This window comes from Cynocephalus volans, chromosome 1 (assembly GCF_027409185.1).
Source record: "Cynocephalus volans isolate mCynVol1 chromosome 1, mCynVol1.pri, whole genome shotgun sequence".
Taxonomy (NCBI): Eukaryota; Metazoa; Chordata; class Mammalia; order Dermoptera; family Cynocephalidae; genus Cynocephalus; species Cynocephalus volans.
Window position 1 is genome coordinate 199,595,714 of NC_084460.1, and position 27,740 is coordinate 199,623,453.

At 42.9% G+C, this 27,740-nt stretch overlaps 1 protein-coding gene across 3 annotated transcripts in view; it reads left to right on the plus strand.

Moving 5' to 3' along the window:
* CCDC93 (coiled-coil domain containing 93) overlaps positions 1 to 27,740 on the plus strand; it is a 100,140-nt gene that overhangs the window by 65,455 nt on the left and 6,945 nt on the right. For 2 of the 3 annotated variants that reach the window (XM_063100484.1, XM_063100494.1), the window contains exons 13-23: positions 3,232 to 3,294; positions 7,235 to 7,308; positions 8,458 to 8,539; positions 9,687 to 9,758; positions 11,178 to 11,231; positions 12,863 to 12,925; positions 15,141 to 15,249; positions 17,324 to 17,406; positions 18,653 to 18,690; positions 20,103 to 20,187; positions 25,126 to 25,239. In XM_063100484.1, the coding sequence (XP_062956554.1) occupies positions 3,232 to 3,294; positions 7,235 to 7,308; positions 8,458 to 8,539; positions 9,687 to 9,758; positions 11,178 to 11,231; positions 12,863 to 12,925; positions 15,141 to 15,249; positions 17,324 to 17,406; positions 18,653 to 18,690; positions 20,103 to 20,187; positions 25,126 to 25,239 (837 nt within the window). The remainder of the gene's footprint in view (positions 1 to 3,231; positions 3,295 to 7,234; positions 7,309 to 8,457; positions 8,540 to 9,686; positions 9,759 to 11,177; positions 11,232 to 12,862; positions 12,926 to 15,140; positions 15,250 to 17,323; positions 17,407 to 18,652; positions 18,691 to 20,102; positions 20,188 to 25,125; positions 25,240 to 27,740) is intronic. The other variant, XM_063100501.1, reaches the window with a different exon arrangement.

Here is a 27,740-nt window from a genome sequence, read left to right on the forward strand (position 1 = left end):
GGTCTAATGGGAGACATACACCAAAAAAATACATCTGACTCATCATTGTTTAATTACAGCTGTGATAAATGCTTGAGGGAGAAGTGTGAAGAGGTGAGAGAGTGACTAAAGGGAGACCTGACCTAGCCTCAGGCCATAGAGGACTGAGACTGGAAAGATGAGTGGACACTGCTGGGCAGGAAGTCTTCATGGGAGGTGTGGAGGGCTTTGGTAGGGACTTATGGAGCAACATGAACAAAGACCAGGGGGAGGAAGAGTCTTGGTCAATTTCTGTTTTGTGGCTGGAGAGTCATTATAAGTGAGGCAGTTGGTCAGTGATTAAACAGGACCTTCCAGGTCATATTAAGGACGGTGTAAGCCACTGAAGGGTTAAAGTAGGGGAGCGGCATGAACAGAGTTGCATGTTGCAAAGACCATTCTCTTTGCTGTGGGAGCATGAATTAATTAGACTTGGATGAGAAGAGATTCAGGGAGAACTGTTAGGAGGCTGATGCAGTAGTGTAGACATGGACTACTACTATTGATGGCAGGGGAGATGGAGAAAACCAGATCATTTTTAAGACAGTTGTAGGAGGGCCGACCCTGTGGCACACTCGGGAGAGTGTGGCGCTGGGAGCAGAGCGGTGCTCCCGCTGCGGGTTCGGATCCTATGTAGGGATGGCCGGTGTGCTCACTGGCTGAGCGCATTGCAGACGACACCAAGCCAAGGGTTGCGATCCCCTTACCGGTCACAAAAAAAAAAAAAAAAAACACCACAGTTGTAGGAGATGGCATTCTATGGTACTTGGTGACTGATGAGACCGTTTTGGAAAAACCTTAATATATTTTTCTTGGAAAGTAGACATAAGAGAAAGCTGGGGAATTTGGAACAGTCACTGGGTGATAAAAAGTTACATATTTCAGTTGGATTGGCAATAAGATTTAATTAGAAAAATACATGTAGCAGAAGATTATGGGAATGAATATGGCTTTCTGAAGAACCAGTAGTGTCTATGACAATTGATTTTCCAAAAATCGGTACCAGTTGGCATTTTGAGCTTGTGCATTTTTCATTCTTTCAAGTCCCACATATTCAAAAGATATTACCAGATCAAATGGTCCTGCTCAATCATTTCTTTGTTTGAATATGTTCTATTAGAATTTTGTTCTCCCATAGCTAAACAAACAAAAGTTGATTTTACCAAAATGCTCTGGATCATAAGCAAAGAAGGATGCAAAATTGACTGTGATTTGCTTTCTTTTCAGTTATTTATTTAGACATTTTAATGAACTCTTAGCTCAAAGAGTATCACCTCTGCTCCTAACCGTTGTGATATGGACGTGAAACTGATTCAAAAGAACTCATCTCAGAATCAGGATGAGCAGGAATTAGGGATGAGGCTTCTTTATCATAATGTTTTTATCCTCTGAGAGAAGATAGTTTTGAAGTTATTGCAGAACCCAGGACCAGAGTATCTCAGCATGGGTGTACATTTGCTTCTACCTCTTGCCTAAATTTGGGGGAAGGAATGCTATGCCTCGTTCCAAAAGGCCCCCTTTAGACCTGCTTTTGCTTCAGTTCTTTTTATACTTTAATTTCTCATTTACTGGTCCATCTCCTTGAGGGTGTTGGTTTTTCCCATACACTTCATTCAATCAGAACATTGGGTAAATGTCAGACGAATGATTGTAGGGGTGAGGAGGGTCAGACAGATGGTGAAGCAGGTGGCAAAAGCTCAGAACCCTTGCCTGGAGCCTTCTCTTAGTCTGTTTGGGATGCTATAACAAAATACCTTAGACTGGGTAATTTATAAACAACAGAAATTTATTGTTCACAGTCTAGAGGCTGGGAAGTTCAAGATCAAAGTGTTGGCAGATTTGGTGTCTGGTAAGGGCTTGCTGTCTACTCTGTGCATAGATGATGCCTTGTTGCTACTTCCTCACGTGACAGAATGGGGCAAGGAAGCTTGCTTGAGTCTCTTTTATAAGGGCACTAATCTCATTCATGAGGTTGGAGCTCTCGTGACTTAATCACTTCCCAGAGATCCCACCTATTGCATTGAGCGTTAGGTTCCAACATATAAATTTTGGGGAGACACCAGCATTCAGACCATAGTAATAAATCTCAAGAGTTAAATAACTAGGATTTCAAGAGAAAACCCAACTTTCTCCACAAGTACCTGCATCTGTCATTTTCACAAACAGGTAAATAAAACTTCTCATTGCACAGATGGCCCCTTTTGGAAAGGGAGATGCCAGAGCCCACCTGCTTGCCTCCTTTATCACTTTTGCTGTCTGCTTGAGTTGGCTTCTTGATAGGCCTTGTTGGAAGTATAACCATTCGTCAGCCATGAAGACTGATATCTAGAACACAACTTGGGAATAATGATTTCTGAAGGTGATGTAACTTTTAATAGGTTGCTTACAGGCTCAAGGATGGGGAAAGTTGTCTTGAAATAATCATTGAGATATATAGATTAAAATTTTTCATTGTTAACTTGCACCTAGGTAATAACTAGAATCTGACAGTGCTTTTCTGCCACTTCCTCTTTTCAGAAGTAGAGATGCACAGACCCTTTGAAATTAAAAGGAATGTTTTCAGATTTCTAAAAGTTTATAGACAATGCAAGGATATACCTTTTTAGTAAGGAAAAGGGAATGGACATTTTCGAGATGTGAGTTTAAAGTTATGTAATGTTGAACAGTAAAGGTAATTTGTTTTCTTTCTCTTAGTGTTGAAGTCCTGAATCCATTCTTCTATCTGGCATCATTTGCCAGCCACATATATTTAGTGCTAGAATCCTGAGTGCTGAAATGCAGTTTGTATTCTGTGCATAGGGAGGTTGGTTAACTGAATTGATTGTAGCCACTAAAAAGTCATAGACCTTCATTTGATTCCTGACTTCATCAGTTATCAGCTAGGAGACTTCAGTCAAGTAAATTAACCCCTCTGAGTCTTTATTCCTTATCTGTAAAATAATAATAATGTATTTTTCCATTGAATATAAGGATTCAGTGATATGATTTGTGTAGAATACCTAGTACATTGCCTGACATGCACTTGGTGCTAATCAAATACGAGAGTTTTTTAAAATATAGTTATTGTTGGCAACCCTTTTAAAATTCCCACATGTGCTCAGTTTAAATCTTTCTTAGCTTCCATTTTCTCATCTGTGAGATGGAAATACTATCCACATCTGTGTTGTTATAAAGATCAGATGAGAGCAAGTGTCTTTTATCTTTCGTTTACAGCTGCAAGCAAGTCATACAAACCTACAAGCCAGATATAATGAATTGAAGAAAACGTTGACAGAGGTAAGCAGATTTTCCTTCATCAGCCTTTGCTGAAACTCATTTTTGCCCTGTACCACTAATGGAATGCCATGTTTCATCAGTCTGTAGGAGAAGACACGATCCTGTTCTCTGAGGCCCTGGCCCACTTGAGGACATAGGGTAGCTACATGGGAGTGTGTGACCCATGTCATCAGTTCTCTGACACTGACATGTTCTAAACCCTCAGCAGTCTTGGTGGGAGAGGTCACTGTGGGACTGCATGGGTCAGGAAAGGCCGTCTGAGGAGGGCAGGCCTGGTATGCAGGTGGGGTGCATTTGAACCATGTGATTCAGTTTCTGATCAAGGTTAGGATGTGCCATCTCACATCAGTATCATAGCATTGCTCACCTCCCACTTCTGATTGCCTAGAGACCAGACGAGGAAAACAGTTGCCTCTCATGCCACCTCTGTTATGAGGAGTGTTTAGATATTTTTTGCCCCTTGCATTTCCACAGAAAGCTAACCTCCTCCAGATCCGAAAAGCTCTCTTCATTGTGATTTTGGTGCTTGAGCTGTAGCTCTACTTTGGAAGGGCCTCACTGTGAGACTCCTACCATTTCTGGACCATGTGGAAGCTGCAGTCTTCAAAAACTTCTCTGAAACCAGCCAGTCTCTACTTTTCTAAAATTTCACATGAAATTTGCCAATTTAAAATTCTTATTTCTGTAGCAATATGCAGCACTTAATTTGCCACCTTGCTATAAACCTGACAAAGCTTTTCAATTCTGACCTGGACTAGTCTTTTCAGTTATTGTCAGAATGTTTGAAAAGGGCAGGCACAAGAATGGCAATTCGAATAAAATTTTTTTCATTTTTTCTAAAGATGCCTGCATTGCATGTGGACAGATCAGCTCCCTTTACATTGTTCTGTGACCACATTCCTTATGGATTAGGTGGCAAGCTTCTGGGGGTGGAATCCCTGCTGCTGTAATACTTTTAATGCTGCAGAATCCCTAGCAGGAAGTTTGCCAAGTCATGGATCAGTCTTTGTATAACAATCTGGAAAGGATTAAAGACAAAACATCTTGATATCAATTTTCTAAGACATGTATATGCCTTAGGATGTAAATTTTAAGTGGCTATGAAGAGGTTTTTTTGTACTAAACACTAAATCAAGTATTTATAGAGCCCTTTTTATGTGCTAGAAATGTGGGGAGTGTGATTTAAGTCAATAATAAGGGTTAGTCTTCTCATCCTCAAATAACGGCAGCCAACGTTACTATGTGCTGGTGTGCTCTGGGCACATCACTGGTATTATTTCATTAAATCTTCACAGCAATCCTAGCACCATGCCGTTATCATCCCTGTTCTGTAGATGGGGGAACAAAGGTGGAGAGGTTAAATAACTTGCCAAAGGCCTTGCACAGGGTTGTCAGGATCCAAATGCAGGCTGCCAGGCACCGAAGCCCTCTCAGAGAGCTTCCTATCTAGTAGGACAGCGAAACTAATTCCTGTGTAGAAAAAGGGGAAGCTATATAAAACCTAACTGCTGAAGAACTTATGGAGAAGCTTGATTTGGTCACCTGTGAATAAGTAATGACCTTCATCTCTGGGCCTGGGTCTCCTTATCTACTTATGGCAAGGATTGTGCAACATGAGCACTCCAAACCGTTTCATGCCAGAGTTTCTGGCTTTGATCTTTCCAGCAAAACCTGCCCTTCTAGGATAACCTAGTGAACACTTATTTACAATAGCCAAGAGTTGGAACCAGCCCAAATGTCCATCATCAGATGAGTAGATATGGAAAACGTGATACCTTTAATATCTATTTAGACAATGGAATTCTACTCTACTATAAAAAAGAATGAAATACTGTCATTCACAGCAACATGGATGGACTTAGAAAAAACTATACTAAGTGAAATAAGTCAGGCACAGAAAGAGAAATACCACGTTCTCACTTATTTGTGGGAGCTAAAAATAAATAAATATACAAATAAATGGGGGTGGGCAGGGAAGAAGACACAACAGTCACAATTCCTTGAACTTAAGAAATGAACAGATACAATGTTGATGGGTGGCGGGGATAAAGGGAGGGAGAAAAGAGGGATCAGTAAAGGGACAAGAAAATCAACTGCATTGTATATTGATAAAATTTTAAAAAAAAAGAGAAATCACAAAACTTTGCTGTGAAGGCATAAATAAATGGAGAGACATACACTATTTATGTACTAGGAAAAAAAAAAAAAGGAAAGAAACAGGGAAGACTTGTCTGTCCAGTAAATTTAGGAAAAGTAAAGCAGATGTGGAAGGTGCTGGGCAGCGGCTCGTGGTACCTGTGGAGGAGGCTGGCTGGCCCCTGTGTCAGTAGCCTGGGCTGCCAGGTTCTGGCCTGTCTACTTTGTAACTTCAGCAGTCACAACTTTCATTTCTTATATGTGAGGCTGATTCCTTTTAATATATGCAGTATTGTCTTGTGTCTCCTAAAGGAGATTAAATGTGTCTCAAGTTTTTCTTTCTTTGTAACTCTTCAGGTCACTTGTTGAGTTGATAATATCTTTTTATGGTTTTGTCTTTCTTCACTTGTTGATACTTCTTGGTTATGTGCACATCTTTGATTTTGAAATTTCCTGTTACCATCTCTGTGGATGCTGTATCTGTTTTATGCAGTCTGCTTCATGTGTTTATTCTAAAAATGTGCTGCCTACTGTTTGGTGGGGTCAGCCGGTGGTAACTGATATTCTGGGTCATGTTACCCTGCCCTGCCTCTGAAGCTTAAGCACTGGCTCTTGTGTTTAAGGGAGTCAGGCTCCATTGCATGGCTCACCTGGCTGTTCCTAATGTAGCTCTCCAACCCGGCAAGCCAGTGCTTCCTACAGCTGCTGACACCACACAGCAGTCCTCCTCAGTCCGTTCCTACCTGCTGGGCATCTTCCTTGTCCCATCTTTCTCCTCTCCTGAGGTTACTCACTCTTGTGTTCCAACATAAAAGTCTGGACGTTTTGAGACTTGGGGCAAGAAGGGGTTGCTGCAACTTGTGCTGTGTCTGCCATTTTCAACTAGAACTCTTGGAATTTTTTTTTTTTTTTTTTTTTTGTACTTGCTTTTTTTGAGTAGGTAACATTCACATGGTTTAGAATTCAAAAAGTACAAAGGTTATGTATGCCTGTAACCCAGATATCCAGACATCCTCTCCAGGAGCAACCAGTGTAGCCAGTTTCTTTGGAATCTTTTAAGAAATATTTTATGAATATAAAAGCAATTACATGTATATGCTCTTACACATGTTTACATTCAATGTATGCATTCCTTTAGACATATTAGAAGCATGATATGGTGCTCATGGCTTTGCCCTCTGTTTTCTTCACCTCACAGCAGATATTAAAGATCATTGTAAAAAAGCTGCTTTGCTCTTTTTTTTTTAAAATAGCAGCTTAGTATTTAGTTGTATGATATAACTGCACACTGTATACATTAAAATCTGAGTTTCTTCACAGTTTCTTTTTTTTAAAAAAAAAAAAAAAAACCTCTTTATCTACTTCAGAAAAAGCTGAAATTACTCGAGTCTCGAATGTTTTAACCCTGCCTCTGGTAACAGCCATGATAGTGGTATTCTGAGATTTAAATCCAGGTCTCTCTCATAACCATTCTTTTTATTTTCCCCTTGCTACCAAAAGGCACCTGCTCTCAGCATTACTTTTGGCTTTCCATCCATTTGCTACTGTGATTTAAAACCATTGCCAAGGTTTCTTTAACCAGTAGAATATGTCTAGATGAGTCTGGTTTTGACCTTATTGTGTTGCCTCTCCACCCCATCCCACTTCTGGTCCATCTGTTTTCTCAGTGTACAGCCACATCCAGTGGGCTTGGCCACTTTTTGGAAGCAGGGTACAGGTGTAAGCCAGGGGGAAGGAAAATGGAAGTGCTCACTCTTCTATACTACCAAGTCCCTGGCATCCATGCCTCCATTCTGTCTTGCAGCTGAAGAGTCATAGTGAGAAACTGGACAAAGAGCAAGCAGCCCTCGAGAAGATAGAATCCAAAGCCGATCCAAGGTGAGAGGTTTCAGCATGTGCTTATTTTCCCTTGAAGAAAGTAACTTTTCCAATACCTGGTTGCTTAATTGGTTTGAGCACAGATAAAGCATCCAAAGGTCATCAGTTTTGCCCACATACAGGTCAGTTAATTTCACATGCTCATCCAGAAAGGGGGAGTCTGATGCTCAGGCATGTGCTGAGATGTGCTTGGGCTGTACTGAGTTAGCCACCTTCTTCCCAATTCCCCTTGCACTCGGAAGCAGCATGGTTTTTATTTGTTTTTCTGGTTTTGAAAACCGCCACACCTTCATGGTACAAAAAGTCATATGGTAAGAAGTCTCCCTCACTCGCAGTCCCCAACCACCCAGTTCTCTCTAGATTCAACCACTGTTACCAGTTTTTTAATAGCACACATTATAGCCAGGTCTCCTTGGGAGAAAAGATGCATTCATTTTTTTGTCAAAACACAACTACTATAGTTTGTTTTTGTGTTTTGTTTTTTTTTTTTCTATGTAAAATTAGTTGTCATTAGAGGAGAGGAAGCACTTAATATTTGACCTTTTTATCTCTACGCTGGGTGGGTGGTAAAGTCTCATTATCACTTATGTGAATGAGATGGTAAAATCGTGAAAAGTTCAGACACAAAATGAGCAGTTCTGGTTTGATGTACATTTTTAGCAATAAGTACCCACAGATTTCTTGGCTGTATAATTAGAAACCTTTCTTTTGTGATAGAGCAAAGTGCTGTCAGATATTTGACTGTTTTCAAATTAGTGCTTTTAATGGCCTTAAGCAACTTGTTTTCTTTTCAGAATGGATGTTAAAAATGGTTTTTGATGCTGTATATACTTTGAGTACAGTTGAATAATGGGTATCATTAAATATATTCAGTACTATTGGAACTCATTGATGTTTCTACAGTTAACATTTTAATACCGGAATCTGTGATGTTTGTTTGGATCCGGCCTGATGGTCTTGAGTTTGTAAATGAATAATAATGTCAGTTAAATGGAAGTCGTTATCATTTGTGGAGAACACATTTGACACTCTTGGGGGAGACAGGAAATTAAAAAGGGAGTCCTTCTGTAGCTGGGGACCTGGTTTTAGCTGTGATTCATAAAAGCATAATGGCCTGCCGTATGTGATTTTTTATTATTTTCTCTTCAGTATTCTGCAGAACTTGAGAGCACTTGTAGCCATGAATGAAAATCTGAAAAGTCAAGAACAGGAGTTTAAAGCACATTGTCGAGTAAGTGTTGTTTGGTGTCAGTAGACAAACCAGGGGTCTTATAAAATCTCTTGGTTTACCTCGTGTTTTCCTGTTCATCCTTATGCAAGTGGCAGTTTAAAAAGTAGACTCATCAAGCGGTTATGTATCATTGTGTAAGATGAACAGAGCACTATGGTAGGCACCCTCCAAGGAAACCAGAAGTGAGTTAGGTTAGTAACTGTGTGCCAAACCTCAAAATTGAGAGCGCAGTCTAACAATGTTATCTAATTTACAAATATATTTGAAAGAAAAGTTTTATAACGTTTTTTATAATACATCATATTTTATTGACAGAAGGCCTTTGTGAAAAGAATAGCATCATACAAAACCAGGCCTGTCCCGAAACCTGGGATGTCTGTATGTCATGTGTAAACCCTGATTCCTGCCATCTGGGAACTTGTGGTCTAGTCTAGAGGGGGTGATGCGTGCACAGGTAACTGCAGTGGGAGGCAGGAAATGAGGCCCAGCGAGTTTTGTGTGAGCTCAGGGGTAGAAAGGCTACTCCAGCACAGGAGCCGTCAGAAAGCTGTATCTTAGGGCCGGCCCCGTGGCGCACTCGGGAGAGTGCGGCGCTGGCAGCACAGCAGTGCTCCTGCCGCGGGTTCGGATCCTATATAAGGATGGCCGGTGCGCTCACTGGCTGAGCGCCGTGCGGCCGGTCACAAAAAGACAAAAAAAAAAAAGAAAAAAGAAAGCTGTATCTTACTTAAAGGCCAGGGAGGATGGCAATTGGAAGAGAGACTTAAGGCAAGGCTCCTGGCTGGAAGGGCCCCAGGTAGGGTAGGCAGGAGGATAGGGCTGAGGCCAGCTAGGGAGAGGAAGCAGACAAGGCTGATTGGAACTAGGCTTTAAAACACTCATTCATTGCATTTTCCAGTGATTCCTTCATATCTCCCCGGCCCTTTAGAAAGAAAGGCTCCTTTGACGAAGGTACAGCTACCTGTATCCTGAAAAGAGCTTTCCCAGGCTAAAAATTGGGGATTAGGGCAGCTAGTTTCTAATTGGCTTTTTGTCCTAGCATAAACTTATGAAATGTGGAAATAAGACTTTTGTATCAAATAGTTAAATAATTGCATTCAATTACTAGCTTGTCCAAGTTTTGTAAATGTTCATATTGCTTTTAAAGGAGGAGATGTCGCGGCTACAGCAGGAAATTGAAAACCTAAAAGCTGAGAGAACACCAGGTGGAGACGAAAAGGTAAAGGCTCTGAGTTAGTCCTCAGGACTGCTAGGTGTTGTTATGATGTAGACTGTGAAAGGATTTCTAGAGGACCAACGAGCACTCTGGTGCAAAAAAAGACTGGCCAGTTTACTTAACTTAGTCCTGTAAATACACATTTCTCAAGTGTTTTCCTCCCATGATTTTCTTAGATTTCCATCTGTCTCCTTTCTCTTCCTTTTGGGGGTAAAAGGCAGTGGTGGGTGTGGTAGGCACAAATTACCACATTATACAACTCTGCCCTCTCCCTGTGTTTAGAGAAGAGATGTTTCCAACAAACAGCCAAGCTATGTTTCCTGCTCAGCTTTTCTTTAAATTTCCTCCAGTTTACTCATTTCACCCTCCTGCACTCCTGCCTTAGGGATATGCCCCACTCCCAAAAGGCACCAAGGAATATGAAAAAGGAGAGCAATGTTGGGTTTGATGTGAGAACCCCAGCATTGCGGGAACATTCCGGGATTAAGGAACATATCTGATCAGCTGGTGCTCTGAACAAAGGACTTCATCTTCCATGGAGCTAGTTCCATTAAACATTAAATTGAAAAATGACAGGAACATAAAGTCTGCTTCTCTCATCAAATAAGATTCTAGGGATACCTTTGTGTTTGTTTTCCCTTCTCACATTTCATTTAAAGCTTATTTCCTGAGCATCCCTGTGCTTAGGATGTGAGTGCTGGATGTGGCCTTAGAACCTACCGATAGCTCCTGCTCCCTTGTAAAAACCTGGGAACTTGGAGCTCGGGGATTGGTAGAGACTTGTCCAAGCCAACCAGCACCAGAGTCCACACACCCCTCCGCTTGGCCCAACACTCTGCACTGGACTGTGCTGTTGGCTATACAGGACACCACCACACCCAGTGGAGAGACAAAGGCCTTGGAAGTGCCCTGCTCACTTATGACTGGTTGTGTCATTTCAGCCAGGCCACACAGCGATTCAGAGCAGTGAGGGGACTGGCGTGGGTGAAGAACAGAGCCCAGGAATGCAGAGTAGCTTGGGACCATCATACAGCCTGCTTTTCCAGTTGTTTCTAAACTTGGAACTTTTGAGACTTAAATCACAGTTCATACAGCCCCTGAGTGTGCACAAATCACAGAATTTCAAGATCACGTTTCTCTTCTCAGAACATCTTATTAGAGGGATTCTTATTCACGTTCAAAGAGTTACAGTTTGTTTTGGCTTGTTAGTGTGTAACTGACAGACATCTAAGAACAACTTAAAATCTAGGGCTCATTTACAAGCTGTTCCCTGTTCTGTCTCCAGACAAGCTCAATGAGTATCAAAGCATTTCTCAGGTCCACTCTCATGCTCTTGCCCCTGCCCCTTCCTACATCTAGACCTCAGTTCCTATTCTGTTCCCCTTTGTAGGAAAGGTACTGATTATTTTTTCATCTTTTCAGACCCTCTCCAGCGGACAGACACATGATGCCCTGACCTATATGATAGCTCATAATGTAAGTACCTATCCATTCTCAGGACTGGCATTATTCTCTGCAGGTGGGGCAGCCAGCTTTGTTCCCTCCCATGGTAGTTTCTCATGCTTGCTGTAGTGTTCTGTATGGCGAGCTCCTCATCTGCTGGATGTTCAGGGGCATCATCCCACTTTACAGGTGGGGGTGGGGTCAAACCAGAGATGGCCCTGAAGGCCACCACTCTGGTGGACTTTCTCCTAGTCCAGTGTGCAAGCATTTCATCTTCACACCAGCATCTCAGCTGAGAGGGGAGAGGCCTGCACTGGCTGCACATGCTAGTCATAACCCATAGGCTCTGAGAGGTGGGGTGGTGCAGAGGGAGCTCTCTCTGTTGTACTATATACCAAGTTAGCAAACCGTTTGTGTAAAAGGCCAGAGAGTAAATATTTTCAGCTTTGTGGGCCAACTCTGCTATAGTAGCCATAGTCAATATGTAAATAAATGGACATAGCTGTGTTCTAACTAAGCTTTATTTACAGAAATAGGCAAAGTGGCAAATTTGGCCCTAAGGCCATAGGATTTAGTTTACAGGCTGTAGTTTGCTAATCCCTGTTCTGAGTTAAACCAGTGCTCTCAAGCTCTCCAACAAACCTCCAGGAGAAATAAATAGGAAAGGAAGAGGATGAGGAAAAGAAAAGCAAGAAAGCTCTGAGCTTTTTCCTTCTTTAGAGGTCCGTCTTCCCTTTGTGCCCTCATAATCTCCTAGGAGAATGAGCTTTGGGACTCCTGCAATGAAGTCTGCTGGCATTTGCCTGCAGCTGAGCCCTACGGAGGAAACTGTGTGTGCGTGTGTATGTGCATGCACTTGCACATGAGCTGGAGAAGAGGGGCACCTCGGATCCCTTTTGTAACTTTGTCTGCGGCAACAAACCATCCAGCCATGTCTCTTACTTCAATGAGGGGCTAGTTTCTCTCTATTCTCTGTATCAGCACTGTCCAGAAGGACTTTGTGCAGTGGTAGAAATGTTCTGTATCTGCACTGTCTAATACAGTAGCTACGAGCCACATGTGGCTACTGAGCACTTGAAGTGTGGCTAATGCGACTGAGAAACTGAATTTTTTTTTTAGCTTTTAGTTAATGTAAATTTGAAATACCATATGTGACTAGTGGCTATCATATTGGACAGCACAGCTCTAAGTAGAAACAGAAAACCAGCATCATCTCCAAATACAGAGGCACAGAACAATTGATTCTCTTCTTTTTGGTAGCTGGCTTGTACAGGGATCCGAACCCTTGACCCTGGTGTTATAACACTGCACTCTAAACAGCTGAGCTAACCAGACAGTCCAATAGATTCTTTAAGTATTGATTTGTTTCCTCTTCATCATAGTTTTTGCAGGGGGTTGAGGGGGGATGGAGTAAAGGGCACATAGATTTGGAGGTTACTTCACTTAAGAACACTGGATTCAGCCTGGATCCAGAAGAAGAAAATGTTATTATAATGTGATGTGAAAGGGCGTCAAGGGTCTCTCATGAGACAGGAACCAGACCCTAAAGAAATTTGAAGGCTCAAGATGGGGGAAGTGATAAAAACATATGCAACTTCCAAAGACTCCATCAAAGAATGACAGTTTTCTATTCCCAGATAATTGTGGCTTCTTCCAATTTTTAGGAAGAGCTAGACAGACGGTATAATATGGAGAAAGAGAAACTTTATAAGATCCGTTTACTACAGGTGAGTAAAAACAAGAACAAAAAATATGTGACTCTAACTAGGTACGAATGTCCTATGACTCCATAAAAATAGAAAGTCTCATTATCTAAGAACTAGAGAAAGCAGGTAATAAGGCTGCTTCCTACCAGTTTCCTTTCTATCTGGAGTGTAACTCCATGATTTAAGATCTTGGTAATGTCATCTCACATTGGTATGTTGCTTTCATGGTCACTCATTTGCGTTGATCCTCACCGCAGGTGGAGAGTAGGTGTTATTAGCCTCATTTTCTTTATGAAGAAATTGACTCAAGTAGGTTAAATACTTGCCTAAAGTCAAGCAGCTGGTAAGTGCGAGAGCCAGGATTCAGATTCCAGTGTTCTTGTCTGGGGCTTTTCCTCTGAAATCGAGTGCTCATTTTGGCTGTCTTATTTGATAACCTTGAGCATTTATGTGACCAGCATCAGATATGGGGGAGGTAGGTTTTAAAGTCAGCTCTAAACTAAATTCATATAGAGTCAAAATTACATGTCTACAAGGACATGAACTGGCAAGGGGGAGATTGAGGAGCCATATCTGATGGAACTTGGTACCGACTGGGTGAGAGAAAAAGAGGAGTCAAAGATGATGCTTGGATTGGTGACACAAGGGTGGGTATTTGTGTTACTGAGGAAAAGCATAAAAGAGAAGGAGTAGGGTTAAGCCGGAGGGAGGGAGGGAATATGAATAGGAGTTTTAATGGGATCTGCTTGGAGCTTTGAAAAGTTGAGATGCTCAGTCAAGTAGAAATGTGCAAAGAGTGGTTGTCAGATCTGACTCAGTAGTTTGGGCTGGAGATTTGGGTGTCTGCACTGTGTTGATAATGGCTGAGGCTGTGAAAATGTAGAAGAGGCCCTGGGACTAAACTCCGGTGAGCACAGCGTGAAAGGACAAGCAGAGCAAAAGAAGGAATCTACCAGTGAGGATGATTTTGAGCAGCTAGAAGGGTAGAGAAGACAGGAGCACGAGGCCTCATGGAACCTAAGCAGAGAGCTCAGTAGAGAGGATGGTAAATGCTGCTGGACATCAAGAAAGCTAGAAGCTGACAATTGTCCATTAGATGTGTCTCTGAGAAGATCTACAGTGACTTTGGCAGGAGCAGTTCAGTAGAGCATGGGGGAAGCCCAGCTGCAGTGGGTTGAAGGATGACTGGAGGGGAGGAGATAGAGGCACTGAGGGTGCATGGCTCTCAGTTTGGCTATAAAAGGGGAGAGAAAGAGGCTGGTAGCTGAAAGGTGATGGGTTTAAGGAAGGGCTTTTTTAAGGAGTGAGGACTTGAGCATATTGAAATGCTGATGAGGAGCCAGTAGATAGAATAAGGTTAAAGATACAGTAAAAAGAGTGAATAATTATATCTTAAGATTCCTGAAAAAAAAAATAGGAGTCAGAGCCTGAGGACCCATGGGGAGCAAGGCCTTGGCCTAAAGGGGAAATATGTCCTTCCCTTTGCTCAGAGTTGCAGAGACCCTATTTTGGGTTTGGTGACAAGAGCTGATGGTGGATTTCCCACCTGGAGGCTTGTATTTCCCCAGTGAATCAGAGACCCACATCCCCTGCTGCAAGTGAAGCAGGCCGGGAAGAATGAAGGCATAGAAGAAAGGCAGAGCTGAGAGCCCCTTTGGTCCTGAGGCCGTTAATGTGCAGTGGGAGCAGTGTGTGTGCTGAGCAACTCACACCCACAGCAGCTGCCGCATGTCACCCCACATCGCCTCACACATGTAGTCAGAAGGGCAATTTCTCAAGTCCACGGAAGGGAGAAAATGCTGGAAAGGTATTTGAGGAGTAAATTGTAGGGGCTTTTCCACCAGGCTGAGGAGTTTGGAATGTCTGTGGAAGCAACAGGGTGCCTGTCCCCACCTGGTGATGGGGGAGTTGGCTGCTCTAAAGTCCTTTGGGGCCTGCTGGGCTAGCTGCGGCCTCTGTCCACGGAAGCCCTTCTCATGCAGACTCTTACTTCCTGGTCCATGAATGTGATGTCTTCTGTGGTTTGGTTCATAGCTACACCTCCTCCCATGTGTGGGAAAGTGGGAAAGTCAATCAAAATCTGAGATAGGGACCTCAAGCCAATGGCAAATTTATGCCTGCATTCCAGAGCATGTGGTTGGGCTCAGATGGGGGTGGGGACAATATTTTGGCTCCCCAGAGAACATGTAAAGCCTTTTACCAATTAGCACTGTCTCCCCCTCCCTTTTGCATTTAGGCTCGAAGAAATCGAGAAATAGCAATATTGCACCGCAAGATTGATGAAGTGCCCAGCCGAGCTGAACTAATACAATATCAGAAGAGATTTATTGAACTCTACCGCCAGAGTAGGTGCATCGGTCACAGACAAGCTCTTGAGGCTGGGGAGGGACACATTAGCATGGTGGAGTATGCACTAGAGCACAGCTCACAGATACCACCACCAGAAAGGGTTCCGTTCAACATCAGGCCTGCTCAGCAATCTGGGAGCAGCGTTGTGATGCCCTCACTGCCTTCTCCATGGACAGGTTGTTTATTCCCTCATCCTGTTTGGCCACATGGCCTTCCTCTGAGCTCCCACTGCACTTTCTGTCTGTAGATCAGTGCTTACTCATCGTTTTTCTCTACAAACTTTCTTGCTGATGTGGTCTTTACCTTGAACAGCATAGTTTTCACCCAGTAATCAAGGACTGGGTCTGCCTCAGCCTGAATCAGTGACCAAGTTTCATCAGGCTCAGGTGGACCCCAAAGCTGTTGTTGCCTTTCTGTTCCTACTGCTCCTGCCATATCTGTTCTTATCACATATTTCAGCTGAAGGACCATAGCTGGCCTGCAACCCCTTCTCCAAGTCCCATACCTCCTCATCTGATTGTGCCACTTCTCTCTCTGCTGACAGATCTGCAGGAGCTCCCCAGGACCTACTGAATAAAGCCTCTCTTCTTATTATGCCTGGGATCCTCCCCAGTTTGAGTAGCCTTCCTGGAGGCCGCTCTCCTGATCTGAACTCTCACTCTGGCCTCATCGGTTTATGCACTGCCTCTGAGCACACCATGAGCTTCGACATCTTAGCCTTGACTCCTGTTACTTGTGCCTGGAATCCCATCTCTTCTGTCAGGCAAAATCTTTCAGGACCTGCCTCAGATTCTGTAAACCCATCCCAGGCTCCCCACCCCAGGCAAGAACTAATCACTCCTCCTCTAAGCATTCCCTTTTGCATGTCCCCAGTGTATCTCAAACTCAACAGGTACAAAACTGAATTCAGCCTTTCTATGCCATGTTCCTCTAGCCAAGCCGGACCCCTGCTAGTCCTCTGTGACTCATGCTGCTTGCCACTTCTGTTTCTTGGTAATTTTCAAGTCTGTTTCTTCTGGACTGCTGCTGTAGCCTCTTCATCACTGCCCAGAGTCTAAATCCTTCTCCACACTCTTGTCTGAGAGATCTTTCTCAAACATAAGTTTGATTGTTTTATACTCTTGCTCTAAAAGCTTTCGTAATGAATAACTCCCCATAACATGTTGGATAATCTTCAGAATCCTAAGTACACCTACCTTGCAGAGTCCCTGCATCATCTGGGCCCACTTCACCATCCAGCTTCCCCTGCAGTCACTCAGTGCCCCACCCTCTCATGCATCTGCATCTTAGCCTATGAGCTGGTCCTGAAGTCCCGAATGCCACTGCCCTGCCATTCCCACTGAGGTGGCATTTCAAGATCCACCTCAGATTTTGCTTTGAGGTTTTGGCCTCTCATACATCCTTACTGGTTTAAGCTAGATCACTGTCCTTTCTTGAAGGAGTACAGATCATGCCTCCTTTCACAAATCCTGCCCCGCTATGCTGAGGTCCATCAAGTCCTCGCATTGGACTCCCATGATCAGAATAACGTATCAACACTAACAGTTTTCATAGAAAATAGTTTCTGCCTTAAGTTAAATCTTTCCCTTTAATTTTCTTCTCCTGCTTGCTCAAGAGCTTTTAGCAATACTAATACCTTGTATCTAGATACTTCACGGAGTGAATTTCACACATGTTAAAGCCATTTGATAAGGACATTGTTACACCAAAGAAATTTTCAAGCAGTTGCACCAAAATACCCATATGATTTTTTCATTATTATTAAATATCTGCAACCCCCACCCAATTCTTGAGCCAGATGGGGAAAGGGTGACTTGTTCATATATGGGGGCGATCTTCAACTTTGACTCTACGTTGTCATTATCTGGGTTCCACTGGCAGACATTCTTCTTTGATCATTAGCCATTTAAAAGCTTCCTAGGTGACTCTCTTTGTACACTGTGGGGCTTCTGCAGAGAGTTCCCAGCCCTGACAGCCCTGAGTCCTGGCAGTGTCCCTCATGGGGGAGAGGGTGCTTAGGTCATTTTGATACCTGTTCTTATTCATGTGCTGATTTCTTTGCATTTACAGTTTCAGCAGTGCATAAAGAAACCAAACAGTTCTTCACTTTATATAATACCCTAGACGATAAAAAGGTTTATTTGGAAAAAGAGGTAAGAACCTTCATAAAAACAAAATAGCTTAATCAGATGAGCAGCTAACAATGCAGTTGATTCCAGGAAGATCAAATGAGCTTGATGTCTGGGATGGATGCATTCAGTTTAAGTGGAAGGAGTGACTTGTATATCAAGTGCTGGGATACAAAGTTGGAAAGTGCAAGATTTTTTGTGAGCTCACGTTGTCTGGGGTGACATGAAACAAGTGGAGAGTCACTCTGTAGTGTTGTGTGAGAAATGCCATCATAAAAAAGAAACATAGTGGAACCTCTGAAGCGGGTGAAGCTTTAGTTTGAGTTTGAAAGGAAGGGAGGAACCAGCTTAATGAAATGGGGATGATGGGCTTGCTGTAGTTTATGTGGAGAAAATAGCTATTTAATCATTAGTGGCAGACATATGGGATTGAACTAAAAGGATTGTAAAATTCAAAGCATGGGTGAAAAAGGGTTAACATGGGCACTGGCACCCCCTCTGCCTTACTGACTGTGAACCTGAATTCTAAATATGGTAATTTCTTAGTCCTGAGCCCACAGGTTGAGAGTCCCACAGCCAGAAAAAGGTTCTGAGCCCACAGCCAGAAAGAGGACCCAGGTTTCTAGACTCTGGATTCAGAGCCCTTCCTAGGACTGTATCATTGGGTCAGTTAGAGAGTGCTACTTTAGAAGCTGAGGTAGTTTCCATGGGAATGGTGCCTTGAAAGGATGCTTTCCCTCAGAGGCTCTCAGAGTCGCACAGCAGCTGGCCACAACAGCAAGAAGATTCTGTGGGAAGGAATAGGATGGGCACAGTGTTCTCACTCCACCCCGACCAACTCCCCTCAGCTGATAGCCCTGAAGGTAAAGTTCAGTGTTTGGCAAGATAGAAAGGGGCTGTGTGGTGGCAGCTCACCTGAAGAGCCCTAGTGCTAGCTTAGCGTCTTTTCAGCTGGGATGGAGGGCCCTTCACAGAGCCCTCTTCCTGTACTCCTGTGGTATTGCATTAGAGGAAGAGTTTTCTGTGAGTAGAAGGAGGTGCGTTCCCTGAGGAAAACTAAGGGGCTAAGAACATGTTGCGCGCTTTTTTTTTTTTTTTTTAATGTTATTTTAATCTACATAAACAAGGTATGTGTTCCTTTGAGAGGCAGTATCCAGAGACAAGGCAGTCTTTCAGTGATCGAGGTAGTGCCAGGGGTCTTTCAGCCCTTTACTGACAGTTTGGTTTTCGTTTGTTTTTCTTTCTTTTTTTTTTTTTTTTACTTTCCCAGATTAGCCTGCTGAACTCTATTCATGAGAACTTCTCACAGTAAGTACTGTCAGTCCTCCTTTCTGTAAATTCCCTGTCACCCTGTACTTTGTGTTTGGCCCCTCTCGTATTGCCATAGTGTGATGGAGAAAGGTACATGCAAGACTTCACACTGTGTATGTGATTCTTACACTTTCACCCCTTCTGCTGACTGCATGTGTATCTTGGTTTATACTGTCCTTGAGTTCCTGCAAAAATACAATATCAGAGTGAATTTTAGAATCACAAAGGATGAGCTTAAGAAAAAAGTTACCTTTCAAATAATTTGACTGCGCTTAGCTGCTATATATAATCTCTTTGTATATTAGTTTTTTATCTTGGTAAAATCAGGTTAATACCATCTATTCTTGAGTATATAGAGATGCTTTATTATTTAGATAATGAAATAATATCTATTTTTTTTAAAGATTTTAACAATATTTTGGTAGATTTTATTTTTAAGTTAATGTGCATCTTTTAAATTATTTGTTCAGATATGAATTTTTTCCTCCAAAAATTGGATGACAAGGCCCAGCAATACTCAAATAATACCAGCCTTTAGCATGTCCATTTGCACCCCCCCCCCATCCCCCACCATCCAGGCAGCTCAGGGCTTTCTCCCTGGATAGCAGGCTTTCTTCTCTAGCAAAATCTCTGGCAGGTGACAGGGGACACATTAGTGACTTATGACCTTGTGACATTTCTAAGAATGGTGCTTTCATCTTTCTTTTCTGATAATTGAGAGAACCTGAAGTTTGAGTGTTTTTGCGAAGAGTTCTGCTCTGTCAGCCCATCGTTTGGAAATATTCTCAATTCTGTGTGTGTGTGTGTGTGTGTGTGTGTGTGTGTGCGCGTGCGCGCGCGCACGTGTGTGCACGCACTCTGGTCCTCCTGGCATCCTTCCCTCTGCAGAGCTGAAGATGAAGAGGCATGTTTTAGGGCATCAGGGAATCCACTCGTTTAGCTGCTGCTTCTAGAAACAGGACCTCATTTCCCAGACCTGGTTTTAGGAAATTTCAGAAAGTCCACCAATCTTGAATAGTGTCTGAATCCTCAGATTTTTAAAAACAAAATGAAATTCATTTCTTAAACAGTACATGTCGTAACTCAAAGTAAATAATGTTTTTGTTAATTTTAGTCACATTTTATTTTAAGAAATACGTTTTTTTTTTTTTTTCTTTCTTTAAAAAAGTTGTAGGGAAAGTAGGAAAAAAAGTAAAAGTTAATATTCACTTACAAGACCAGGCTAATTTCCATGCCTTCCTCAGAGATTTAGTATCCTGGGATTCTAGGGGCTCCCATGGGTCCACTGTGCCTTGCAAAGTCCCTGTTGCCTCTTGGGACATAATCTGTGTACAGAGCTGATTCCTTAGTGTCTCTGCCTTTCTCAGAATCCTGTGTACTAGTCACACCTCTGCTGTTTTTTCTTTCAGAGCCATGGCCTCCCCAGCTTCCCGGGACCAGTTTTTACGCCAGATGGAACAGATTGTAGAAGGAATTAAGCAAAGCAGAATGAAGGTCAGACAGATTCTTTTCTGTAATGCATCCCAGGTTTCATAGTGGTGATGGGGAGGGTCCTGGGAAGAATGGGCCTCTTCTGGTTGTTCTCGAAGTGTGCTCTCAATCCTGTAGACACTCGTTCCTGCAGAGGTCCCCCATGCATCTGCCTCCGCAGTGGGCAGGGCCCATGGGGTGATTCAGAGGCTGCTATTAGCAATAGCTCCCAGTCATTGAACACCTACTGTGTTAGTCCTCCTAAAAGCCTTCTTAAGTGAGTAGTACCCCCCTTTTACAGATGAGGAAACTGCCTTTTACCAGCAGATTTCCTCTTTTGCCCAGAATCACTTCCTTACTGGATCTTTGGTTCCTGACATGATGCCATTAGAGTCATTCCTTAGGAATCTCAGAATCTTGAGAGCATTTTAATTTTCAGGAATCTCCAATAAAAAAGTCAAATAATCGCTGAACTGAGTTCTGCTAAAGTGAAAGGCAATTGAGTCTTGAAAGTCAGAAGAAAAAAGAGAAGATCTGAAAAGAGGCATGGGATCACTAGAGGGAGCTTTGCAAAGAACTACTCAGTCTGGGAACAGCATGGGGTTTTCTTCCCTTTGTACTCTTTCAGGTGGACCCTGTTTTGTCCATAGTAAGATGGATTCTCTCACTACTATAGATGAAGACAGACACGTAGCCACAGTTTATCACCATTCTCAGATGAATCCTAACTAGTACTTCCAGATATCTCTTGCTTTCAGTCCTGCTTAAATAAATGTATCACAGCAGAGTGGTCCTCAGACATGGCAGTTAAATTTTCCGAGGACCTAGGGTATCACCTCTCGTGATCTTGGAGCCAAGTGCTCTAGTGAGTGATGCCAGAATGTAAACACGTGAAAGAAAGAATTGCCTGTAGGTCCTGTCATCATAAAAAACCTACTTACAAAAGACAAACATTCACACTGCCTGTAATTTCACCTCACAAGAGATGAGCTAAGGGCAGGTGCCATCCACATCCCTTTCTCTGTAGAAAAATATTAATGTCTGCATTAATGACTTCAATAAAATGGTTTCAAAGGAGGGGGGGAAAAGTACAACTAGTGACAAGCATGATTTCTTGGAAATGAGAGCAAACCTAAGTCAGCACTTGTCTGGTGCATGTACACTCACCCAAGGCAGGATAGACTTTCCTGCAGAGAGCAAACGGCATCTCTTCTGGATGATCCTGGCATGTGAGGTAGACAGAGAACCCGGCTGACCAAAAGCCTGTGACAGCCCAGATCTCAGTGTGGTGGACAGTTTCTACCCTGCTGTTGCTTTTTCTGAGGAAGCTGCCCTTGCTTGTAGTAAAGAGAAAGAGAAATTTGTGTGTGTGTGTGTGTGGGGGGGGTCCCTTTGTCTTCCCCTTCCTGTTTACAGGAAGCTGCATTTCTGGGGGAAGAAATGGGCCTGACCCCTTCATTACCTCCACTCTCTCTGGGCTTCATGCTTGGCACCTCAGTGCTGGCCAGTGAAGGAAGCTGCCGCTGTGTCTGCCTTCCCACTACATGATGGGCACCAGGCAGGTGACTGAGACCCAAGGCAGAGTGGGCTTTCTCTCTTAGGTCTGCATACCTAGTGGTTAATGTAGCGCCTGCCCCGTGGTGGGCGCTCAACAACTTTGTTGAATGAGTGGATTCATTCAGTGTACTCTAAAAGCATTTCTCAAAGAGGGCTCCAGATAGGGTTTGAATATTGACTGGCACCCTGAATGGAATCAGTCAGTCTGCTTTGCAGTACAGCGCTCATTTGGATGGATGTGTTTTGTTGTGTTTGTTTTAAAAAAAATGAATGTGGCCCTCCCTGTGACATTGCCCTAATGGGTTCCTGCTACTGTAGATGCAGCAGGGGAGTCTTTCCCCCTAAGCACAGATTCCCCAGAACTAGCAGGTTCTGGGTGACACGTGATAGACCAGTATTGGGTACAAGTGATGGAACAGGTGTTTATGTTCCACTTAAGGGTTTCTGAGTAAAAAGGAGGTCACATATTAGTAGGCATTTTGACCTTACCCACAGGAGGTAAGGTCTGTGGATCACTGGAATACTGTGGGCAGGTGCTTGGCAATAGTAGTCTGGAGTTCCTGACGTAAGGTGTGAAGAGGTAATAAGTAAGGAGTAGGAATGGTATGAGTGGGTACCAGGATGCTGAGAAGAGTGTGAAAATGAGACTTTGACCAAAGAGTCAGCTCCTGATTCTGCGAGTGGGACTCTTACCACTTACCTCATACATTCTAGGATGTTAAATGTTAAGAAAAGCTGTCTTTATTGAGCAGCTACTCTGAACTAAATGTTCTTTCATTCACTTAACATTCATTATCACATATTCCTTGAAACAAAACCTATGATCTATGTGATATCCTTATTTTACAGCCAAGGGACCTGTCATTCAAAAAAGTAAAATAGCCTGTCCAAGGATACATTGGGAGTGGCAGAGAGATTTGAACCCAGGCCCTCCTGGCATCAAGATCATACCCTTACTAAGTTAACATCCTACCTCCCATAGTGGATACTGGATAAATTCATAATTGAATTCAAGTGTGTTGTCTACACCACTAGGACATAATCTGTCATGGCCAATTTTTTACTAAAATATAAAGCAGACAGGAGAGATCTAGGAGAGAAATGCCTGCTGTGCTAAATAAGAGGAGAGACCTAGCTGTGAGGTCCTAACCAGCCCAGCAGAAAATGTGTCTAGCAGGTTTGGGAAGTGGGGTACAAGAGGAACAGCAGTGGGAGTACTGGTGGGCTGGTGGTTCACTGTGGCAGGAACCATGAGCTAGTGCTAAAGTGTTGCTTTGCCCCCCACGGATTTGTCACCCCACTTCCCCTGGGTGACAGAGCCACAAAGGATTACTCAAAGCCCATCTCTTCTGAGCAGTGAGAAGCCCCGAAGTGGTTAACTTCCCCAGAACCCTCAAGTGAGAGACATCCATCCCTTCCTTGGGAAATTAACCCTGAATTGGGGTTCTCTTCCTGCATTTATTTTCCAGACCAGGAAGTTACAGGAAGAGAACATAGTGGGGTTATAGTTTAACAATATAGGCTGGTAACTTTCAGTGAAACAAGTCAGATGACATTCCATTAGACAATTAAGTGATCCACTAACAAAAGCTTGATCTTAGCAGACATTCCTTCTTAAAGCAATTTTCCAGTATCTTCACATATCAATCAGTAACCTGTCTGTCATTGAGCCAGCAACCTTGCTGTACCACAAATCTTTATCTTACACCAGAGACTTTACAGTCTGAGGAAAATTTCCTGTCCTTTGCAGGGTCAACACTTGAAACTGCAAGGCTTTGGAAAACCAGGCCCTGTGAAGTACATTTGCTTTAAGAATCCTCTACACTAAAGATCCAGGCAGATAGTTTCAGGAAGTTTCTCGGCAGGGAGCAGGACTGGCTGCTAGACCAGGGATCTAAATGTATGAGGGCACTGGCCAGCGTGTTCACTTCTGGAAGACCTGGGCGCAAGGCAGATTACCACACTTGATTCTAAGCACAGGTATGCACCAGGTATCCATATACAGACTTGTGGGAAGAGGAAGACACAGAGTCCTGGGGCTCAGGAGGTAGATGCAAGGTCAAGGTTGGACCAGGCAAATAAAACCCCATGTGGGGTAGACTGTCCTCTAAACAATGTTGGGATAGGCCTTGGAGACACCAGGTTGTATTTCAACCATGTGGTCAACCATGTGCATGGTGTGAAGAGTGGAGAGAACTACTGAAGAAAGTACATCCAGTTCACCTGTAACTTGTGTTTATTAACCATAAAATCCCTTCCAAAGTGTAACTCAGAAATCATATTCAGGCATCAGTGAAGCCAGGGCAAAGCATCGCTCATGATTTCATTCAGCAAGCACTTGAACACTTGCCATGAGCCACATTGACTTGGTACCATAATTCTTTCTGCCCTCATTTCCTGGCTGGCCAATTCCCTGAGTTTGTCTTCTGTAAATACAGCACATTCCACTCCCAGCTTTGCTAGATGTTACCTCCTCAGAAAGCCCTCCCTGACCTTCAGTCTGAAGAGGCCCCTATCACCTCGCCCTGTTTCATTTTCTCTATAGTACTGATCACTGCTGGGAATTTTAGTATGTATCTGTTTGTTAGGGTGTTTGTTAGTGTCAGTGCCTCTAGAATGTGCACTCTGTGGGAGCAGTGGCTTTGCCTTGTTCACCACTTACCTTTAGGTACTCAGTGGGTGTTCAGTGTTTGTTGACTGAACAAACTTTCTGGTACCTTAGAAAAGTCTCTTTAAATCAAAGTCTAGCCTCTATTTATGAGATCAGAATCCTGGGAACAATCTAAATTGTCTACCAGTAGAAAGATAGGTAAGTAAGCAATGATCAGGAATATTGTGTAATTTTTTAAATTATAGAAAGTTTATAATAACATGGAGATACGTTAAATAAAAAGTAGATACACAGTTTTATTGTATGATCTCAGTTATTTAAATCAGGATTTCACAACCTCAACATAGTTAACAATTTGGGCTAGACATCTCTTTGCTGTGGGGGCTGTTCTGTGCACTGTAGTATGTTTAGCAGCATCCCTGGCTCCTACCCAGTGATAGCAGGAGACCTCCTCCTCACAGTTGTAACTGTCAAAACTGTGTCCAGACATTGCTACATCTCTGAAGAGTCAAATAGCCCCCAATGGAGAATCACCAGACTGTTTGTTGCAAAATTGATTGTAGTGACAAAGAAAATGGGAACAGTTAATGCCCAATGATAGGAGAATTGCTGAATAAATTATAGCATCTCCATGCAATCTCATGCAAATAAATCAACCTCAGAAATTATGTATGTAAGGAAAATACTGGAAGGAAGTCCATGAAAATGTTAATAATAGTTGTCTCTTGGATGTTGCTAGCAGCCCTTGGTCAGAACATGCCTTTTCATTACCATTTCCCAAAATGTCTCAACAGATGGAAAAGAAAAAGCAAGAGAACAAAATGCGAAGAGACCAGTTGAATGACCAGTATTTGGAACTGTTAGAAAAACAGAGGCTATACTTTAAGACTGTGAAGGAGTTCAAGGAGGTAAGAGGAAGGTTGGGCAGGACATGTTAAGGCTAAGGTGAAATTTATGTTCACCTCAAGATGAGCCTTTAAAAACCAGGTCACTTTTTTGGTTTTCCTCTGATCTGTGATGAGAAATATCAAGTTGACGGTATGATCTGACAGTGAGGTGTCGCATCTAGGTAGTTGAAGAGTGCATTATTCTGTGGCTCATCTTAAATATTCTAAAAGACATCACATCCTTATTTTCATCTTCCTAACACTTAGTAAACACATTAAATTCACATATAAAATGGCGCCATCAACCCACATCAAGGGTTACCTGGAAACAGCATTTGTTACGGATTCAGATATAGAATCTTCCCTCCTGCCAGTCTTAGGATTTGGAGGGACCTTGAGAAGCCAGGTATGAAGAGAGAGAACTATGAAGCATGACAGGCTTGAGTTTGAATCCTACTTTTTACCACTTAGCAGCTGTGCTCTTTGGGCAGTGACCTAATCCCTCCAAGCCTCAGATTCCTCACTGGTGGGCTCTGTTGGGTCAGATGAGAGTTATAACACATAGCACAGTGTCTAGCACCTACTAACACTCAACACTCAACTGAATTTTGTTTATCCCTGTTTTTTTATTTTTAAGACTTCTTTGTCCCTTTCCTCTGCGTCTTTTTTGTCTTTTCTACTTCCCCTTCTCATTTTTGTGATTTAACTTTTGGGAGCCACAGCCCATGGGCATTTCAAAATTTCTTATCCTTTCAAATGTTCTTCCAGCTCCTACTCTGCCCCTGGGTATGTACCAGGTTGTTAAACAGACCTGGTCCCTCCCCTCAAGGAGCTTATGTTTTGGTGGGGAAGACATAAAAAGCTAAAAAACAGAAATGAACAGAAACCCTAGCAAATAATAGTTTCAAACTTTGCCATGTGAGGGGACTAATTAGATGCGGTGGTCAGGGAAGGTCTCTGTAGGGTGAGTGGGGCTTGGCCATGGGGAGAGCAGGAGTGCTTCAGCCAGGGAGCAGCTTGTGTGAAGGCCCTGAGGCCGGGCTGCACAGGGAGAGTGACCTGGGCGAGCTGCTCCAGTCTAGGAGCCCTTTGTGGCTAGCAGAGGTTGGAGCTGAAGTTTGGGAAGGACCAGTGAGTGAGGTGGCCAGGAACAGACAGGAACCTGCTGCTCACCCTCTGGAGCTCTTTCTTCCCTGTAATCCAAATAACTCACAAAGAAAAAAGGCCCAGAGGAGAAGAATTATATTTCAAATGCAGCTTGGAAATACTAGCACTGCCCTTCTGACAGTATAGAAACAAAAAGCAAATAAGGTGAGGAGGATAAGTATAAGCTGTCAAAATCAAAGCAAATAAAAATGAAATGGAAAAGCTCATTCTTGCACTGCAGGCTGTCAGGGCTAAAGGCTTAAGATGACCTCTGAAGGAAAGTTTCTTCAGATGTGTTAAGCGTCAAGAGTCTCGTATTCCCACCATGCATGCGCACAATTGCTCTCACATCACAGACAGCGTGGTTCCTTCAGGGCCAGCAAAGACCCCCTAGGCTAGGTGCTTGCCCATGCTTAAGTTTTCTTCACCCCAAAGCAAGTCAAAAAAAAAAAAACAAGAATGTTTTATTTTCTTACATATTTAATTTAAATATATTTCACCTTTTTAAAAATAGCATTTTCTCTTTTCTCTTGTTTTGCTTTGTTTTGGGGTGGGTGGTTAAAATTGCCTTTCTCTTATAAAATAATGGTGATGATAGTCTTTTTTTTTTTTTTTTTTTTTTTAAACATTTTACTTGGCAAAAATTTAAAACTGTCAACCATGTGTGTTAGTGTTCCGAGACCTTAAACTTTTTCTCCCAAGCTCCTCTGAGGTAATTTGGAGCCATCACAGGTGCTGAGGAGGAGATAGTGATGGAGGCTTACTTGTTAATCTCCAGTCTCTACCCTATATCTTCAGCCAGGGTAATTCTGCTGTTTTTCTGTTTTTCATATTGCAGTTCCTAGTAAGATCTTGTTTGTAGTAGAAAAGCAGATTGAAAAGTTGGGCATTCATCCCAGAGTGGAATCTTCTTCCAGAATCCTCTCCGTTCTGCTGTTTTTATCTTCCTCTCCCCTACCTCCTTGGTCTCGTACTCCTGTATTCTGAATTTTCACTGTATCATGGTTCCTAGCCCTTGTGCTGAGCAATAATTATTCTTTATACGAAGCACAGTATTGTTGTCCAGAATATGGTCTTTGGCCATCTTAGCAGTTGTCTTTCTTGAGTCTGGCTTACCCCACATTAGTGGAGCACCAGTGATGCCCCATGGATATCGCTGAGGCGCCAGGTTGTGCTCTCATCCAATTCCTAGCCGCCTCTGGTGTCAGAACCTTTTTGATTGGAGACATTGGGTTTTTTCGAAAGTCCCATTGACTGCATCACCCTAGGAGAGTTTGTTAATTATAAGTCTGCCAGGAAACAACACATACTCTGAAATCACCTTAATTGCAGCATCATATTAATTAATTATATCTAAACCACAATTTTTCACAAGG